This window comes from Fulmarus glacialis, unplaced genomic scaffold, assembly GCF_000690835.1.
Source record: "Fulmarus glacialis isolate BGI_N327 unplaced genomic scaffold, ASM69083v1 scaffold3205, whole genome shotgun sequence".
NCBI lineage: Eukaryota > Metazoa > Chordata > Aves > Procellariiformes > Procellariidae > Fulmarus > Fulmarus glacialis.
Genome location: NW_009214757.1, coordinates 1 through 20,700, shown reverse-complemented (window position 1 = coordinate 20,700; position 20,700 = coordinate 1). Strand labels below are relative to the sequence as shown.

The following is a 20,700-nucleotide window of genomic DNA, read 5'->3' as shown; positions in this document are numbered from 1 at the left end:
CTGGTTCAGCTGTAGTGCCCGTCCCGGGGGTTGGAGTAGCCGCAGTGCCTGTCGTTTTGTCATCAGATCCAGAGATCTTCTATCCCCCTTGAGGGTTCTGAATAGAGTTGAACAGGGCTCAGTAGGCACGGGCCAGGGCCCAGCACATTGCAGTGATTTGCATCTCTCTGGAATTGCCATGGTGACAGCATGCTTTCTCCAAATATTTTACTAGTTTTTCAGGATTCTGCATTTGTTCAGGGGTGAAGTTCCAAAACACAGGAGGTGACCACTGTCCTAGGCGCTTGCCCATACTATCCCACACACCCTGCCACTCATAACTATCCAGCCTCGGGGCAGATCTCTGGGTGGTATTCTTAAATAGTTGTTTAACCTTAAACAAGGCCTGAAACACATTCAGGAGACAGCAATAGGAACATGCTGGTTTAAACATCCCAAGGATATTCAAAATCCTCAAGAGCTATTGTAATCAGCCTGCAGGAGAAGGGGAAGGTGAAGGAAGCCATCTTCCCCATGAATTGGCTCTCCGAGGAGAAGAGGTAAAAAGTGTAATTATTAAGTTTCCAAGAGATAGCTCCTGAAGCACAGGGATGACGGCAGTGCTGAGTACATTCTCATGATCAATAATTTTATCATACCATAAGCCAGTGTTACATAGTGTAGCAAAGCGATAACCTTAATCCATTTCCCAGAGGTGACAAACCCCACATAAATACTGACAAACAGCAGTATATACAGCCAGTAAGGTGCTACATAACAAAACTCCAAAAACAGATCCAACAACTCAGAGCAAATAAACCAACATTGTGACCAGTGACTACTAAACTGACATAATGAATGCTTATAACAAATTTGTTTTAACCCACTCGGGTCAGATGTGTTGTTATCTCAACCCTTTGTGCCCCATGTTGGGCGCCAAAAACGACTGTAGTGGTTTAACCCCAGCCAGCAACTAAGCACCACACAGTCGCTCGCTCACTCCCCCCAGTGGGATGGGGGAGAGAATCAGAAGAGTAAAAGTGAGAAAACTCGTGGGTTGAAGTAAAGGCAGTTTAACAGGTAAAGCAAAAGCTGCACACGCAAGCAAAGCAAAACAAGGAATTCATTCTCTACTTCCCATTGGCAGGCTGGTGTTCAGCCATCTCCAGGAAAGCAGTGCTTCATCACGTGTAACTTGTTACTTGGGAAGACAAACGCCATCACTCCCAACATTCCCCCCCTTCTTTCTTCCCCCAGCCTTATATTTTGAGCATGACGTCATATGGTATGAAATACCCCACTGGCCAGTTGGGTCAGCTGTCCTGGCTATGCTCCCTCCCAGCTTCTTGTGCACCTGGCAGAGCATGGGAAGCTGAGAAGTCCTTGACTACTGTAAACACTACTTAGCAACAACTAAAACATCAGTGTGCTCTCAACATTATTCTCATACTAAATCCAAAACATAGCACTACACCAACTACTAGGAAGAAAGTTAACTTTATCCCAGCCGAAACCAGGACAGCAGCACATTGAAAATACAGATCAATAACCTTCCTCTAAACAGCAATGTTTATCCAGCTTTGACAGGCATGCTGCCCATGTCCTGCCTGTTCATGTAATCTATCTTAAAAAAAAAATCACCATTTTGGGTGATGTATTTTTTCAATCTACAGGTGTATTTTTCTTTTTATATCTTGGACAAACTAGCTCCATAGAGGTGTTGTTACAGCCAAAAAAAGATGTCAAATCATTATGCACATGATTTATCTTGACATTCATGAAAATGAATATATGCAAACTATTCTCTCCAAAAGCTGCTTTATATTATGCAAATTTTTTAACACTGAGCAAAGTGACAGAAAGTATTTTATATTAAGACTCTTCTTGTCAAAACTGTTTCTCAAAAAATTTTATGCAAGTGAAGTATCTCTAAAAAAATTGCTTTTTAAGGTTCACACTGCATACAAATACTTGCCTCGTTAAATCATGGTGAAATAACTCTTAACACAATTCACTCTGAATTCAGTATTACAAGGGGACTTTTCCTGCCCATCGGGTCATTCCCAGGGAGGATCATTTGTTATTCTATGTGACAGGAAAAGAGCAGCAAGAAAAGTTTCAAGGTATTGGAAGAACTTCTTACCTGATGGGTCTGTACCTGCAAAAGACAAGAGGTACATTAAAAATTCAGCTCTCATCTGTAAGACAATGCGAATCTAGTTTACAGAAAAGCAGTTCTCACTTGGAGCTGGTGAACATGGGATGAAAGCAGAGTGTCTCAGACAGTCTGTGCCACAGTTTGCAAAGAATGGCTGAATCTGCAGTTGAAAAATTCAGAAAACAGATACTATTCTTCAAAGCAATTCTGTTCCCCACTTTATTTCCCCCCCTGCCACTACATTCCCTGTATTTTAGCACAGGGACACAGAAATCCCATTTCCCTTCAGAAAACAAGATTAATCAAGAATTCTTACACTACACATTAAGAAGGCAATTTGCTCCTGGGGTTGCATACTTGCCATTCTACTCCACAGTCTCTGACTTGGCAACCCTATACTAAGGAAAAGCCACTGTCTACAGAGAACAGCTATATAAAAAAATTGTTCTTTCACCCATAATCATAATTTCCCTGATACACATAATTAGGGATTAGGCAATCTCAGAATAAAACACTGTGCAAAAAGCATAACATTCCTAAGCTGCTCATTGCCTTGTTGGTGAAGGAAGGACACAGGACAACAGTGAGATCCTACCTGTATTTTGTAGTTGCAGCAAGCTCTTATGTTCTTCTCTATTTTGATCGTGACATTCACTTGCTGTTGCAGTCCACCCTGCAGAAATCAGATGCAAGTTTAAGGGAAGTAAGAAAATAGAATGAAAGCAGGAAAAAAGAAGAGGAGTTGACATGAGACTATGGAGTGGTCCAAAGAAGCAGAAAATTTTTTTTTTTTTTTTTGGAACAAGAAGCCCACCGAGAACAAAACGGGTAAATGGTCTGGCCACCATCACTGCAGGTGTCCTGTGTGACAGATATGGTAATACAATTAAGGCAGCAGGCTAAGGCTGCACAGGTAACAGGAAACAATTAAGGATGTACATTGTATAACTTCAAATGTGTTAATTTAAACTTACAGTTTCTTAACAATGTAAATGTCTTCAGTTATTTAATGTGTAAACATCAACAAGCTTCCTTGTTTAATTAAAAAAGCTGTCAACACTGCTGCTTCTGACACTAGAACAGACAAATAAGTTGTCCTTGTTACCTGCTGCACACAATCAATATCATAACAATCTAAATATATTCTTTACAATGACTAGCAGATATATACTCCAAAATGAGGTATATTCCCTTCTGCCAGGGAAATATGCACACAGCTGTACCAGCTGTGTCAGTAATAACTTAATACATATTAGTGCATGCGGTACGAAGGGTTTTAAGTGTGGAAGGAATGGAAAGATGAAGCAAACTGAATGCCAATATATCTACCCTCCCCCAAGGAAGGCTGGGGACTGGTACCAAATATTCAGCATTTCTCCTCGCTCAGATGCCCAAAGGGGAATATTTCTTATGTCAGAAGACACTCTGGATCTACTTTGAGCTTCTCAACAACACAGGCTGCAAGACCTGCAGGAACTGATTCTCAGTTTAATTGAAACATGTGTTACAAAAACACTCATTCTTAATCTAAAAAAATTTAATTAACACCCCCCCCATCACATTTGATAAACTACTTCAATGATTTATTGAAACTTTGCACCTCAATTTTGGTTGATTTATTTAGTCTTATCCCCCAGGCATTGGCTTGACAAAGGTAATAAAGCCCACATAGTCAAATACCAGATTTCGTTTTTCTTTGCAGATGTTTACAGACTGCTCTACGCATTATAAAAACCTTTTTTGATCTTTTATCCACCAAATTCCTGAAATAAAGTTCCCCTTTCCAAAGATAATTAAAATTTTGTGAAAATAATTCCTTGAAAATTGCTGTACAATTGCATTCTTTGCATCTCCTACATCATGGCTCCAACTCCTTGTTTAGCAACCGTTAAAGAAACATTTGTCTAAATTACCACAGAGGATATAACTTAGGAAGGTAATTACCTCAGTGAAATCACGTGTGATCATTTTACACTTCTTCTCATTCAGGAAACTGGTCACATGAATTTGGTATCGGGCTGACTCCATCCATGGGTTAAAGCTCACAAGCAGAGTTGTATCATCTAGACTTTTACCGTGGATCCTGGGCTCCCACAGGCTGCCTGGAAGTAATGCAGATATTCGCAAGTTTCTCAACTGTTAGAAATATTTCAACTGGGCACCCATATCTACATGACTCAAACTGAAAAATTTTTACCTGTCTTTATACATGGGATGGTTCTTTTCATTAGAGAGTCCTTGCAGTCTGCAAGAAAGATCATCAGTGACTAGTCAGAAAAATTGTACTTCCATTTAGGAAAAACACCCATTTTCTTACCAAAAGCCAGACACCTAACTAAGCCCTCCTTCATGAGTAGAGACCTTTGTTCCAAAGCAGTAGCAAAATTCTGCAGCAGAATAGTATTGGTTTCCAATGTATAAACTAGCCCCTCCACTGATTTTATGGTGGGATTTTTTTTCCAGAACAGAGATAATTAATAAGAAAGGACTGAAAGCATACAATACTATTATAATAGTAATATTTGACAACTCTTGCTAATGTAAGACTTGTGCAGAGAGGGTCATAGTGGAATTAAAACTTCATATTGATGTCTGGACCTTGAGAGTGCCACAGCAATAGACTCCTCCAAAAGCATTCTGCCCCAGGAAAACTAGGAGGCTGGAATCTTTCTTGATCCCAAAACACTCTTCCACATTTATAATTCTCTTTGCTTCATTTAGCAGATTGGTCCTGCTCTTTGGGACTTTCTTCAGAGTCAAATCCAGAGTTACATATTTAACATTTGGCAATGTGGGATTTACAGGTCTCAGCCTAAACTACGTCTCTCCTCCAGGGTTTGGACACAAAGGAAAAGGAACAACTCCTTGCTTAAACAGCTGAAAGAAAACATTGCACATCTTAGATTTCCAACTTTCACATGTAAGCTCTAATCAGCAAAGCTCCCTGCAACTGCTGAGCTTGACACAATGCACTAAGTTTCTGAAGAACAGTGAAGGATAAAAGCCAGGAAGTTCTCAGTATGACCAGGTATAAGAAAGGATAAGAGGGCTGAAAACCAAGTGCCCCCTCTCCTTTTCCAGCTCACATTGACTGACACACCACATACTTTGCCATTTTATAACTACAAAGTCATGCTGACAACTATAAGCAAGTTAAGAAGAAAATTATGAACCAGTTTATTGAGTGCCAAATATTTATAAACTATTCAGTGCAGCCAGAGGGCACTGCAGATGCTCAGCATCTTCAGGGAAAATAACAAAACAAGTTCTTTTTAGTTATAGGAAAATTTTCATATACACAAGAAAAGGTCAGGCATTCAGCTCTGTCAAGTTTCTTGGTAAATTATGCCTAACTGTGTCTTTGTAATTAAACTTCACCTGTCTAAATTTAATATTAGAAGCCAAACTTTGCTGCTTCTGATTTGGAAATTCTGGCCTGTACTTCCAGCTTCCACAAGCAGAGGGGAAACTTTGAAAGATTTAAAATTAAGTAAAAGCTGCAGTGATAGTCTGCAACAGCAGGAAAGACTACTCTACAGCCCCATTCATGTAGATAAAATATCTTTGTGCCTGCTCCACTGATAAACATTTCAGCAAAAAAATCCAGGAGATGTAACTTATCTTCAAACGGCCCATCAGAAGGGCACCTATACTAGTTTTCAGGTTTAATTATGAATTTTTCTTTAACCATAGCTGTAGCAGAATTTTTGACAAGCTACAAATGCAATTTCTCAGAAATCAGAGGCCTAAGTCCAAGGTTTTGTCCTTTTCACTAGCTTTCTAGTGAGCATATAAAATTTTTGTAGCAGTATCTTCCATGTAGGAACTACACTCAACCAGAATCAAAGGGTCTGGCCTTCACAGAATAGTCCCTCCACATGCACATTATTCCACGCAGAGATTTGACAAACTTCTGGACACAGGATCCCAGCAATAAGGATAGCAACGCGTAGCACATGCAGTTTGGATATATACCACAGGGGTATTGTGGATAAGGCTAGGACCACAGACTTTCTAAACAGCAATATTCAGAAAGGACAACAGGTTTTTATAATACTGTCATCCTATTGCCAAACTTGCTCGCAGGTCATGGGTCTGGTCTGGAAAAAAACCTCACCTCAACCATAAATCATCACAGTGCTAAGCTCAAGGCCTAAGCAAACTAGAGCATCTCTTACCAGGCATTGTGAGAGACGTGGACTTGCAATTGTAGTCTCCATCTACACCCAATTTGGGCAGATGGTAGACAGTCACTTGGTAAGTCTGGCCAGGTTCCACTTCAAAACGGTCAAAAGTGAAATTCCACTGAAAATAAAATACATTCACAAGGACTTAAAATGAGAAAGTTGTCCTATAAAGGCACTGAAATTAACAGCTGACTTGGTCCTGTTCAACTGTGTTCCCTCATCCCTTATGACCCTTTTTCTGAAGCTTGACTATAAAAAACAATGGAACTCGGGTGTATTAAATATACCAGTCTTTTGGTCTATCTCAAATTCTTCTGTTTGGAATGAGAAAAGTACAGTTATTTCTTGGGATCTCTGAACTGATACAACAGTCTCATGCCAAACAACTGCATGGAGTTTCCACTTAATTACATTCTGAACTGAAAGGAAATGAGGCTAAAACATGCAGTTTTGAGACCAAAATTCTAGTCTAGTATGTATCTTGCAGTGCTGTGTAAGTGCTAAGCATTTAGAATTGCTCTTATACGTATATAGTTCTGTACCTGGCCATTCCATAAATATATTCTTAAATCTATACTGTTTTCAACATATCAGCAATGCTATGTAAATTCCTGGAGAGGCACTGGCTCCAGACAGTAAGCCAACTATGGCCCAATTCCGCATGATAACAAACTCCAGATTCCTATTGTTTGTAAAGGGAGCTGTGGATGCTCAGCATTTTTGACAAGTTTCCTAGACTCAGTGTAAGCTGAAGGACCACCCCCAAAGTTGGTGCTTTCCTCCACAGCAAGAAAGTACAAGAAAAAAGTGGAAGTAAAAGGAAGAGCTGAGTTAAAAAGAAGGCTATGTCACAGCTGTCAAGCAGGATGCAAAAACTCCTACAATTATTTGCTTTAAGCAACATCCAGAACAATGACATTCTTAAAACCTGAAGGATGGGAAGAGTGAAAGAGAAACCAGGATAAGCAAGCAGCTTGTACACAGCTACACACAAGGGTAAAACCAACTGGAAACGACAGCAGGACTCAAGCCCAGTATCTTGATTGTTTCATCAACTCTTCTAGCCAGTCTGTACTTTTTAAATCGATAACCTTGCTGTATAACAGTGAAAGCACAAACAAACCCATGGACTAGAAAAAGTAGCCTAGAGACCTTTGCACTCACCCGGCCTCCATCCGGACGGACCTGAAGTGGCAAGTTGTTCTGAAAGTCAAACTGGGCGCAGATCTGTTGATTGCTGTTCACTTGCATCACAGCCAGCTCTGCCCCTCGGAGATACCGGATGCTAGCTGCAGGCACAGGGACAGAGAGAGATGTCTTTTCCTGTCATCTGCACGTGTATAGGTTGCAACCCCCACAGAGATTACCACTGTGTCTAGTCTTGTCACAGTCTTACTCCTTTCAAGTGCTGGGGATCCCAACACAAAGATAACTGGCCATGAAAAAGTGAGCATGCAGGGTTGACTAACAGCACTTTCAGCTTAAAGGTTGTCCTGCATGGCAAGAGCTCCATCTGTGCAACTGAAGGGGCAGAACAGAAGGCAACTTAATTCTTCCAGACACCCTGGCAGTTCCACAGGTTCAGTGTTGTGTTTAGTTCTGCCTCTTAAGGCTGCTTCATGCAGTTTGGGCGCCAAAGCAACTACGCTTTTATTTTGGTACGGACAATCCCAATGAGAAAGTTTATAACCATAGCTACACAAAATGACTGGGTTACCCCAGTCACACCTGCTTCTACACTACTGAGATAATAACTCTAAACAGCCCTCAGACACAGGCCCTGCAGAAGGAGGAAATAAGTGTGTTTAATTCTGCCTTGAATCAATGCAAAACCATGGACAAGAGCATGCAAAGGAAACAATACAAACAAACAAAAAATAATCAAAGATACTTGGAGAGTGAGAAAACTTGACTTACTGGTACTCATTTAGGCTCCAACAATGAGACAATTATTCCTTTATCAAGACACATCTGCATATAGGAAACCTAAGTTACAAGGACTAGATTACCCGAAATGGGAGGAACTTGCACTGGGTTAACAGCACATAGGCTATTTGTGCTCTCTCAAATTAATTCTCATTTATTCAGTTCACAGATGTAATTCCCCTGCACGGGACTGCTGCAGTCATTATTATGCCTTGAAAAGGCAATGCTTGCAGTGCGAACCTCCTTTCTCTGCTCACTGCAATGGTAAAGGTGTGAGTCACTTGATTCCATTTTTAAATGCTTTTCCCATTTTAAATATCATAGTGGAAACATTTTAAATTCTTGAATACCCAGCGCACACACAAAGCCCCAATTCAGTCACCAAGAAAAAACAAAATCATCTCCCAAACCAAACAAAATGAAGCAGCCAAGCCCCCAAATTTCAAAGCTCTGCTTTCATGACTAGATCAGTAAGAGACTTCAAGCCATAATTCTCCTCCCTATCCTTACTAGATCACACTTAATTCCTCCGCGTCATGTTCACATTAAACAACCACCACTTACCATCAGTGGCCACTTTCCATTCTATCCGAAGCACAGGGAACAGGTTTCCATCCATCTGACGGAAAACATCAGAAGAGACATGAAGACTGCTTGGAGCAGAAGGAGTCCACATGGGAACCTGCAGCCAGCTTGCCTCCATGCAGGTACCTGTCCAGCAAATGAAAGCCATCATTTAGACCAGGGCTGAGGAAACTCTGCTTAATTGCAATTATGGTCTGCCCTTTGGGTCAGGGTTACTCAGAGGGCAAAACTGTGTGACAGACTGCTTCACAGTTCAGAAAGGTATTTTTCGGCACGCAAGTACTTTATAAATTGCCTGTAATATTCTGAAATCACTCGTTCTAGTAACTTACACTTCCTCTTTTCCTTAAAATCCATTAGTAATTACCACAATCAATGTAGTCAGGTTAAACAGGTCAAGTAAGTTTACTCAATATCTCCTGCAGCAAGTCCATACTTTGCTGCTGAAACAGACTAGTACTAATCTCCAGCCTCCCAATGATAAGAAGTCCATCAGATAAACCAGGGAAATTGTTCCAATAGTTAATTACTTTGTTTAAAAACTGCCTTACTTCTAATTTGAATATACATATGAATTTAGCTTCCAATAACTGCTTGTTATGCCTTCCCTAAACTAATGAGCTCTCTGGACAGAAAAATAATTTATGCTAGTCAATACAGTGTTAAGGAAAACCGGTCCTGTAATCTCATCAGAAAATGAAATGAGGTATGACAGGCATCAAACAGACATGATCTACTTAGACTTTTGTAAGACATTTGACTTATCAAAGCATATTAAAAATAGCTCTGCTGAATATCAGTGAAGCACAAACACAGGAAGAACTAGGCTGACAAATCAAAGAGGAGTTGCAAGTGGGAAATCATGACTGTTTGAATGTTTTAAATAGATCTGCAGGGGTGAGTGTAGGCCCAATGGTATGCATTTTTCTAAAAAATATCAACAATCTAGAAGTAAATACAAAATAACTGATGATAGAGCATATGATAACTGTCAGACTTGGGAGGAGGGGAAGGCAGAACTGTCAATAAAACATAATCTGAGTCACTTTGTATACTGGACCCATTCAGACAAAACTTCTGACACACTGTAATATATATCTAAGCACATATAGTGTAGGTCATATTTACCTAATGAGAGTCTGGTCTGGAATTTATTTATAACAGCATTTATTTATAACAGCACTGCTGAAAAAACTAGTAGAAAAACTACTGAACATGAGCGGTGTCATGCAATCTATGAATCATATGAACAGGCTAGTGTGATCACTGAATATATTAAAAAAAAGAAAAAAGGTAAAACGATTATACAGGCTTTGGAGAGATCGGTACGATATTCTTTAGCTACTTGTTGCATCCACACTAAACCACTAATGTTGAAAAGAGAACAACACAGAGCAAGACAATAAATTTGTAGGCTGAACTCCTGAAAAGCAAAACATGTTTTGCTACCAGTTTCACCTGATAGAAATCCATGCTGCTAATGAAAGGTTACTCTCTTGGCTACCTTTTCTACTTATTCCCTTGCATGGGTTCAAACAATCACAGGGCTGCGTGATGACTTGATTCATAAAAATGACCCGCCAAACAAAGATTTCACCATTTCCTTGGTGGGCTACTCCCTCAGGCAGAGCTCAAGGAAGCAGCCCAGCCTGCAGGCCCACCGCTGTTGGCACTGTCCCGGGGGAAGCGGTGGGAGCGCACAGACAGATGCTGGCAGGGACACAGGTAAGAGCAGCACTTTCCCCCCCCCAGCAGTTTGCCATTACACAGTGCACAGTCAGTCCCCCCTGCCGAAGTACGCTTTCAGTGACGGGAACAGTGGAAAGTGGGCACTATCCCTTCCTGTGACAGCATGGTTTTAGGCATAGGGAGTAATTAGACAATCCTCAAATGCTCACTCTACCAAAAAATATCTATAGAAAACCTGATAAGATTAAAGTACCTTTCAGAAAAGGGTGTACTAAGTACTAAAAAAAAAAAATCTTTCCCCTAGAGCGGAAAAACATAACAAGAACCATAAGGCTGAATTTAAACCAAATATTCAAACAAGGCAGCATTTTAATGGTGGAGCTGCCGTTTGGCTTAGCCATGTTGTCAAGCTGTATTCCAACGGCCGTCTGCCAGTGGGAAATATGATCCAATCCGATCCTACCCAATCCCTCTCCTGCCAAAAAAGTTTAAAATCCGGTTATTTTCAGCATAGTCATCTCTGTGATCTGGCATGCCAAGCATAGCTTCAAAAATACTTGAGCCAGTAAGATACAGGGTTGGGCACTGAGGCAGAAATTAGCCTGCTTAGAACAACGACTGCAAAGAAAGGCCAAGGAGTTCTGCAGTGCCATGCAGATGCCCCTGTGTACCAAAGGGCCAAATGCAGAACATTCTCCTTTTTTAAAAGATATTACCCATAATTATATTAAAGTGTTTCAGATGTGTGCCATTGCTAAGACTTGACCCCTTACACCTGATATGTCCAATATATTTGTTCAGTGGGACTTAGAGTAACTCCTTTCCTTTTTCAAATCATAGAATCATTTAGGTTGGAAAAGACCTTTAAGATGATCAAGTTAATTCATTGGACTTTATGCCAAATAATTTACACTAATTGCTCTCAGCTGCACCCCTTTATGACCCTTTTTTAATTCTAGTTCATACATTAATTTTTCATCAAGTACTATCATACATATAATACCTTGTAATGAACATTTACTGACAAACTTGTCCTAAAATTCCCATTTCTTTAAAAATTGACCATCCCAGCTTTAAATAGAAACTAAACAAGTTAGGTTCTGTTCCACCCACCCCATTCCCCACCCCCAAATTCTATCCTGAAAAAGATTTAACTTCCCATTCCTCTTTTAGCTGGAGCTGATTATGGATCAAACCGAAAACTACCAGAGCAAGGTGACAGCAGTGCTTCACTTTACATCTGATTCTACCAGGAAGAACTGGCTGTACGAACCCAGTTAAAAAAACAAAAAGCATGATCTGATGAAAAAACTGCAATGAAGAAAAAATATTACTTACTATTTCTTACGAGGCAGTTTAAATCCTGTGGGGGGAAAAAACAAGAATATTACTCTCAGAATAGAAACTGGATTGACAGTAATTTGCTTCTGCTTGGTGGCAGGAGGGGCAGGAAGCCAACAATTCAGTGAGCAGTGACGCACACAAACTGGAAAAATTAACCATCAAGAAACATCGCACAAAGTTGTTAATCAGAAAACCAAAGGACACAGGGCATGAAACCTGTGCACACCTGAACTGCATACGTGACAGTAGTAGTTGCAATAATGGAAAAAAAATTGGAGGGGCAAAAATACAAGATGATGATAGTGAAAACCTTCCAAAATCCAGGACTGTGAAAATAGAAACCAATGTGACACGAAAGACTGCTTGAAGTAGATGGGTATGGTTTTTAAACACCATTGCTTTAAGCACTGATCTTGCTGGTAATGCTTGCAAGGTCTAAGCTCATCTGACTGGAAGCACGAGCTCTCTACGGCTAGGCTTGAAGTACTGGATTACGTACTGCCTACTGCAGGGCATCCCCTTCATCTTACGTTTGCGTTCAAAACCACTATGCAATGACACTCTAAAAACTTAAATTCAATAAATGACTAGTAGGACACAGTGATGAACGGTTCTGTATTGCCTGAACAGAAACGCTGCATCAGTTACGGCTGGTCTTTTTCCTGATGCCTCATAAGAAGCAGGGAAGGGAAAAGACAACATTTAGTAAGTGCCAGGCTTGTGAGTAGGATATGGTGATTTTACTTCCTAGAAATATATTTGAGAGGCAACCCAGGAAGGAAGAAAAATTAATCAGAATTAGACTCTTTCATATTAAAGATAAAGATGTCCTGAACATAAAGAAGCAACCAGAAGTTATGTGGGCACTGCCTGGTTTCCCCCAGGTATGTTTTGTTTACACTGGAAGACCCCATAGTCACCAGGAAAAAGCACGTAAGCTTGCTTAGTTAATGTGATGCAAAATCCTAGTGATAAGGAAGTCTGAAGTTTTCACTGACTTAGTAAATCAAGATGAAGGCTAGGTTTCCTCCCACTCATGCCTTGACATATAAAGGTGGATATTATTGTCACACTGTTGCCACAATATAATTCATTCCAGTGGGGGAGGCAAGGCAGCAGGGTTTTTAACCTCTCTGCAACTTGTTAAAGTCAGCTCCAAGTGAATTTGGGGCTTAGCTTATTAAAGCAGTGTAGCCATGGCTACCCAAGTGATTGCATTACATTTTCAGGGATGGATGCTTGGAAAAAGCCAGCTGTGCCTTTTTGGTAGTGAACATGCCCTCCAGTGCAGCACAGGAAGCTGAAGTTTCACAGGCACTAAGTTGGCATTAGACACCATCACTGCCAGAGATGCAGTCCTAAACCTCCCTTCTCTTACACCCCAGCACTGCAGCCTGCCCTGTGCTGGCACAAGCATGCGTGTGACCACACGGGCACCTGGCTACAGCCTGAAACCGACTCAAGGGGAGGAAGGGAGGTCAGCTGCAAACCAGATCTTCTGCACCTCTGCTCCTGCTTGTACGGGAGAGGCTGGGAACAAACCACCAGGCCTGAGGAGGAAGGTGGGCACTGCTCTTTCACAGCTGTGCTGGCTTTTCTCTGCTTGTAACAAGGCAGAACTGCATCCTGCCTTTGAAGAAGTCCTAGTGAAAGCAAAACATCACATCAATTAATAAGCTTTTTATTATTTGAAGGAAATACAAAGTATAAGCAATCGGTTAAATCAGGTATCATACAAGCTGTGCTGAGCAACTGATCTCAAAAATGAGCAGAGTTCTACTGACTATGAAAAAGATAGTTCCGACATTAACACTCACATTTCAGCTAACGAATCTGTGTTCCTCCTGAGTGGAAGCAGGCACATTTGGCATTAAGCTCCTCATGCTTATATAAAAAATAAGACCTGAAAATCTCTTCCAGGCTTTTGTTACACAAGTCAAAACAATACACAGGTATAAATCCAATCAGGTACCCTTCACAAGTAACACATCCACACTCCAATAAGCAGGACTAGAAACATACCCAAGATATGGTATTTTGAAAAAGATTCAGTGCAACACCCAAGTTGTGTAATATTGACCAACTTTATTATCATTTAGGAAATATTTCAATCAGTTAAAAGGAAGGAATCTGCCTAACTGGCCACTCAGAACTTCTAAATACGTACAAATCTATATAACAATTTGCCTGAGAACTGAACTTCGGTGAAGAATTGTTTTCCTACCAGCCAACTAGCAACATTGTATTTTTCAAAATGAAATTATCTTTGCTGCACTAAGTTAGGACTAAGGCAACATCCCAGAGTCAGAACAAATATTCTGATTACTTTGCACTGTTAATCAAAGTTTCTTTTATAAATGAGGAGGGAAGGGGGATAAACAGAGACACACTTAACCTTTCCTTGTTGTTCTCTCACTCTGTCCTCTTCCTTTCTCCCCCAGTCCCCAGATATTAGCAGCTCACCTGCAGAAGACACCTGCCTTCTCCCTTACCTTTGCTCTGGATCTTCTTGAAGTTTTCAACTCACTGTCGGATCCCCAGCCACACTCCTAGGTTGTGGCACTAACAACTCTGGAAACACCCAAACAGGGTCTTGCTAGATGGGAATCTTGGGACAAATGGCCCCAAAAGCTGTGTAGCAGTGCCCTGCATGGGGCAGAGGAGCTCTAACATAACCAAGAGCAAAATAAATCTATGAACTTAATGTCAATGTGTAACAACATGTACGAGGTGCTTTTCACTATTTTTGTTGTGCTCAAAAGGTCAAAGAGCCACAACTACGGGAATCAACTTGATCAATTTGAATATAAATACAATTTAGTTTGAACTGTACTTTCACAATTATACTGCACCTTATTATTGCACACAAATCCTCCACTGAGTATTTAGAACCTGTTGGACTTAAGAAAAATGGGTTACAAGTATAGTTAATAGAAATGTTACTGCAACTTTGTACCTCCCACATCAGGTTTCTTCCCCTCCCGCCGCCCCCCCCGGAACACTCCCACGTAGCATCTGCAACCTAAATCCTTTGATAATGGGAAAAACCTAGAAAGCAAGCAAGCAAATGCTGATTAAACCAAACCAAAACTAGCTAAGATACAATCACTGAAAAAGAGAAAAATATAAATTGTAACTACCAGTATGGAAATGCAGATTAAGCTATGAAAAAAAATTACTCCTAACACTTCACTGCTTAATCAGACTTTCTTAGGTAAATTATTTAGCCTGACAATGCCCCTTGCATAAACAGGTACAATGGTTTTGGCTGGGATGGAGTTAATTTTCTTCACAGCAGCTGGTATGGTGCTGTGTTTTGGATTTGTGACCAAAACAGTGTTGATAATACAGGGATGTTTTAGTTATTAATGAACAGTGCTTACACAGCATCAAGGCCTTTTATGTTTCTTACACTGCTCCCCCCAAGCAGGTAGGCCGGGGGCACACAAGAATTTGGGAGGGAACACAGCCAGGTCAGCTGACCCCAACTGACTAAAGGGATACCCCAGACCATATGACATTGTGCTTAGCAATTAAAGCTGGGGGAAGAAGGAGGAAGGGGGGATGGTTGGAGTTATGGCATTTGTCTTCCCGAGTAACTGTTACATGTGATGAAGCCCTGCTTTCCTGGGGATGGCTAAACACCTGCCTGCTGATGGAAATCAATTCCTTATTTCACTTTGCTTGTGCACACAGCTTTTGCTTTACTTATTAAACTGTCTTTATCTCAATCCACAGGTTTTCTTGCTTTTGCCCTTCCAATTCACTGCCCATCCCATTGAGGGGAGAGAGTGAGCAGCTGTGTGGGGCTGAGCTGCCAGCTGGGGTGAACCACAACAGGCAACAAAAATAACTGGCTACTAACCATGGTTTTTCATTTGTAATTTAATGACTTCTATTAAAACCTATCACTTAATATTCAGTCATCTTGTCCTTGTGCTGTTGCAGTTACCAGTAATTATTGTAAACTGCATCATGATAAAGCCCTTATATAAATTATAAGGCATTATTTGCCTGAAGAGCAGCAACATCTGCTTTCATTTGAGTGGTGGTGTTTCTGTTTATTAGCAGATAAGACATGGTTAAATGAGGAAGTGCTGCATTTCCCCTTTTTTGTTTTATGATCAATATGAGTATTGAACCAGCACAGTGGGTAAATGGATTATCTCTTCCTCAAGGTCTACTGTCCCAGGTAAAGTGCTCGCAATGATGTTCCCAGCATCCATGAGGCTGTGCCCTTTCTGACATTCATTAAAAAGCCAAGAGCTTAATCAGGAACCATCAGTCAGTTGATGAGGATTCAGAACTGAAACTTAACAATTAAGATATCTGTTACCTTTCAACACTGGGTTTCTATGGGGACAAACAACAGTAGTTTTTCTGGTGTGTCACTGTCCCCCAACCTTACTCAGGTTTTCAAGGGGCTATCTACATATATTTTTTTCCTACCTCAGACTAGCCTGTTTACCTGCTGTGCCAGTAACATTTTTTTATGTGTAGCTGTCTATGTTGGAGTGTTTTAAGCTGCCACCAGTTAGTCAAGAACCTAGCAGGTTTACCATAAGAGCCAGGGGGAAGGATTCTCCCACCACACGGCAGCGTGCACCAACTCAATTGTTGGTCCATTGCCTTCCCAGTCCCCCAAAGCGCTACAGGGATGACCTAACAGCCCAAAATGCCCAGAACAATTCATCCAGCCAGGAAGTCCTTGCTATTGGCATAATGAAGCAAAGATAACAGAAGGAGAAGATAAAGTCACAATGCAGGCAGAGATATAACCACCCCAAAGGATACCTAGAAAGCAGTCACCATGCAAACTCTCATCTCCTTTTTGGATACTGCCTAGGTGAACTGGACTGGGCTAGGCTGCAGCTGAGGGCACACTTTTATACCAAGAAACCGTAACTCCAGAGAATGACATCCAAAAGCCAGAAAGCAATTAAAGAAAAAGACACATTGGTTTTGCAGTAAAATAAGTCAACTATTTCTAGATTTGTACTGGCTACCTCCTCAGCACCAGGGGGAATACCTGCTGGTTTTTCCTTGTAAATGTCCAACCAATCCAAAACCTTATCTGATGCATTGGCTCATTCAGAGTGCATTAACAAAACTGTGGCCAGCAGAAGTACTTAACCTAGTTTCTCTACTTGAGCAAGCACAAATTTAGATGATACAATAGAAATAAAATTACAGCGATGATTGTTTCTGCTTGCCCACATAAAGCTAGAAGCAAGTAAGAAGCGTTGACAGAATTGCGACGTGTGTCAGTCCACACAGACAAGCAGACAAATGGGAGGAAAAGGAAGAAAAATGAAGAGCTCTGCAGAAAGGCTGAAGATGGAGCCCACAGCCAGGCAACATGCTCTGCACATTATTATAAAAGAAGGGGCTTAAATTGAGATCTTCTCTTCTCATCAGCTTCCTATTGCCTTGCACGCCCAACAAGCAAAACTACAGACATGGGAGGCATAAATACGAGAACAAGACGATTGTGAGGTGGTGCCCGAAACTATTATCAGCAGAGGAGTACAGGCACAGTCAACTCTTCATGTTTACTTGCCATATTTTCACAGAAAGCTAAGCAACTGTTTCTTTCACTCTTTTTTCCAAGATTTTTCTTATTTTTGACATCAAAAAAGAACAGACCATATGCCATGGAGAATCATATGAATCTGAAAAAAAAGGGAAACTGATTAACAGCACCATGTCATAACAATTCAATTAAATTAATAGGAGGCCAAGATTTCCCAGCAGGATGCTGTGGTAACTAGCAAGAAACTGCCGTGAGCTGGGCAAGCATCCAGTTTTCTTTTAAAGAGCAGCTGCTGAATGGGAAGGACTCCAGCTTCCCAAAATCTGCCTCTCACCTATAAGCCATTCCACATATCTTCTGAGGCTTGGCCAATTTGAAGTTTACTGCAGTTTCCCTTTCCTGAGCCCTTAGTTAAAAGAAGCAGAGATCAATAGGACATGAACATGTTACAGGAATAACTGCTGAAAGATGATTTGTTTAAGACTAGTAGGAAACAACTATCTTCTACAAAATTGTTTTTATTTTTTAAGCATTTTTCTCTGTAGTTTCTAAGTTTTTCTCTTGGCCTCATATAAATTCTCAGCAAAATCAAATCCAAACTCAAAAGTTGAAGCTTCTTGACAAAAATCAGTTTTAAAGTTTTATCATATTTCGGTAGTTTTGATCACTAACCCTTTTTATGCTAAAGTTTGGTAGTTTTGATCACTAACCCTTTTTATGCTAAAGTTTGGTAGTTTTGATCACTAACCCTTTTTTATGCTAAAGTTTGGTAGTTTTGATCACTAACCCTTTTTGTGCCAAGAAATCCAGAAATATTTTAGCAGCACTAAGTGTGACCATGGTTTATGGTAACATCCTACACAGCAAAAAGATGCCACAGAGGGGAATGAGAGAGGTCAGTCAATAGCAAAGGCAAAATGAACACACCTTTGTAAAGGAGGACCAGGAAAAGTCTTCCTCACATGCACGACCATCGTTCACCTTCATGAAAGATGTTGCATCAGTTGTTCTCCAGAGACTTTTAGTGAATATCCATCAAGCTGGCAAGATGGATTTCAAAGACCAAACTATGTACACCTATCCAGCCCCTTAAAGATGGCACGGTTATAAACACTGCATTCCTCCAGGACACGAGGCATGCCATGTCGTGAAACAGTTACGGCCCAATGATTGAACACAGTGATTAAACACCTGATGGTGAACAACCAGATAGGTATTTAAACTGTGGGATGTTTTTCCTCTGTGCATAGAAAAAAAAACCTGAACCCCACCTCCCTGCAGATGACATATTCAAATAATAGTTACTAGAAGGAACTGGATTTGCAGCTATGCTATTCAGCCTTACAGTGGAGCAGGTTTGATGGAGTGGTGGTGAATAAGACTCATTAAGTGCATTTGTTGGCATTTTAAGAAGATGAGCTGTTTATGAGCGTTTAGTTTTACTTTCACAATTTACAGGTCTCTACCGATACTGATACGACACTTTCCCTCCACCACTCCATCTCCAAAACAGCCTCTGCCACCTGAGAGCTTTGCTGATAAAACTGCTGTTGCTTGCCCTGACCTACTCCGAAGCTCAGCAACTGCAGCGTGAGTGTAGTGGGTTAGAAAAAGGAAGTGGGTCTCACCAACCCTGCTCAGCAACAGCTTCCCTTTTGAACCACACTGCAGTCACTCATTGGAAGGGTTACTGAATCATCCTCTGAAAACAGTGCAACTGACAGAAAGGGAAGGGGGATATTGTTTTTAACTGTCATAACTTCAGTTGATGGTACTTTTTCCTGTATGTGTCAGCAGCTTCACAATTGCTTCTAAAGAAGCTGCTCATCAGCTCATTTTTCTTAAGTCTGTCTGCATTTTAGAAAACGGCTTACTGAAAGACAAGGCCAAAGCAGCAGGCTTACACATTCACTGATCTATGAGCACACCCAGAGTGTGAGGCAACACATTTCCTCAGTGAAAGTTGGTGATGTACTGGTGAATACCTCACCAAGTTACTGTGGTTCACATTCCCTAAAAAAAGAGGTACAGCCAGGAGGACAAAGTCAGTCGAAGCCCAAGCATCCAACGACTCACAGAAACTCTACAATGTATTACTCAAGCTCTGTGTGACTAACAATGTTTGGGATACCCATGGTTATGTTAGATGCCTAAGCAATATTGTAACATCCTCTTTCCCCTTTGCTAAGATTTTCAATTTTGTAACTCCACAATGTCCAGCCTGAAGTAAAATTGCAGAAGTGGACTGTTTTCTTGGGGTATTTTTAAACAGGAGCGAAGGCAGCAGAGCAGAGATCAGGTAAAACAGAGGTAAATATATGGTCAAACATTGGAAAGGAGGCAGAACAGACAAAGGATAGGAAACATGTACAGCAAAAATTACAGAAGCTTTCATCCCAAAGGACACATTTTGGTTTACGTATGTCTATAGCTACATCCAACTAGCTGCCCTCTCTAGACTGCTGAGAGTGCATCATGACATATAAAACTTTCCAGCTTAGAAGACAGCTGCCCATTATCCTGTTTATGCATGTACAGCTATTGTTAACAGAAATAAAAAGCAAAAACAGATCTCTTCCCCCTCCTACACACTCTTTACATGTATCTTGGACAAAAAAAACCCCAAACAAACAAACCCCCAAAAACCCCAGAGAGAGACACCAGGTAGGAGTTCATACTTTGGGCTGCCAAAGTTAGCTCAGGTTGGTTAGTTCACTTCTTATATAGACACCACATCTGCACCTCTCAATCTATATCCTCTCTGGCTGGTTTCACGGGGAGAAGAGGCAACCAAAATCTGGTTTTTCACAATTTCAAGTACATATAATGTTTGTTTACCTACTCCTTCAGCAGAGATTCCCTGCTTCCTCTAAAAACCCCTCAGCTGCAAGGAACAGGTTAAAACATTTAGGAAATTAAGCAACCTCAGCTATTAGCAAAGACTCACATCCTGCTCAGTAATTTCAGGCAGTTTTAGCAAATCTCAGCCCCAGCCATGGCCCCTCACAGATGTTAGCGACAGGCATTTCCTAGCAGCCATCACATAGCCAGGCTAATTCTGCAGTATTTATAATTCTAGTTTAACATTAAGTTAATGCAATTGTGCGCTATGTACAGTTGCTTTGATACACACAGCCCACACCAACCACAACCAACCCCCCAAACTGTACAAAACCAAATACCGGGTCTTAACTGAGCAACACAGCGTGACACAAGGACGAGGTCAGCAGCAGGACCATAACCGCCACCGACCTCGGACGGGGCACCCAGCTGCGAGGTGGGGGGGACCCGTCCGCCGT

General features: G+C 41.0%; 1 protein-coding gene across 1 annotated transcript in view; it reads right to left on the bottom strand.

Annotated features, from left to right (window-relative positions):
- LOC104077429 (interleukin-17 receptor A-like) overlaps positions 1–17,517 on the bottom strand; it is a gene marked incomplete at its 3' end in the record, with an annotated part of 20,948 nt that extends 3,431 nt beyond the window's left edge. The window contains exons 1-10 of the mRNA XM_009578673.1: positions 17,467–17,517; positions 11,863–11,887; positions 8,815–8,961; positions 7,489–7,613; positions 6,316–6,442; positions 4,335–4,382; positions 4,082–4,239; positions 2,733–2,810; positions 2,222–2,297; positions 2,123–2,137 (exon numbers count right to left, since the gene is read on the bottom strand). Coding sequence (XP_009576968.1) covers positions 2,123–2,137; positions 2,222–2,297; positions 2,733–2,810; positions 4,082–4,239; positions 4,335–4,382; positions 6,316–6,442; positions 7,489–7,613; positions 8,815–8,961; positions 11,863–11,887; positions 17,467–17,517 — 850 coding nt within the window. The remainder of the gene's footprint in view (positions 1–2,122; positions 2,138–2,221; positions 2,298–2,732; positions 2,811–4,081; positions 4,240–4,334; positions 4,383–6,315; positions 6,443–7,488; positions 7,614–8,814; positions 8,962–11,862; positions 11,888–17,466) is intronic.
- Between the last annotated feature and the right edge of the window lie 3,183 nt (positions 17,518–20,700).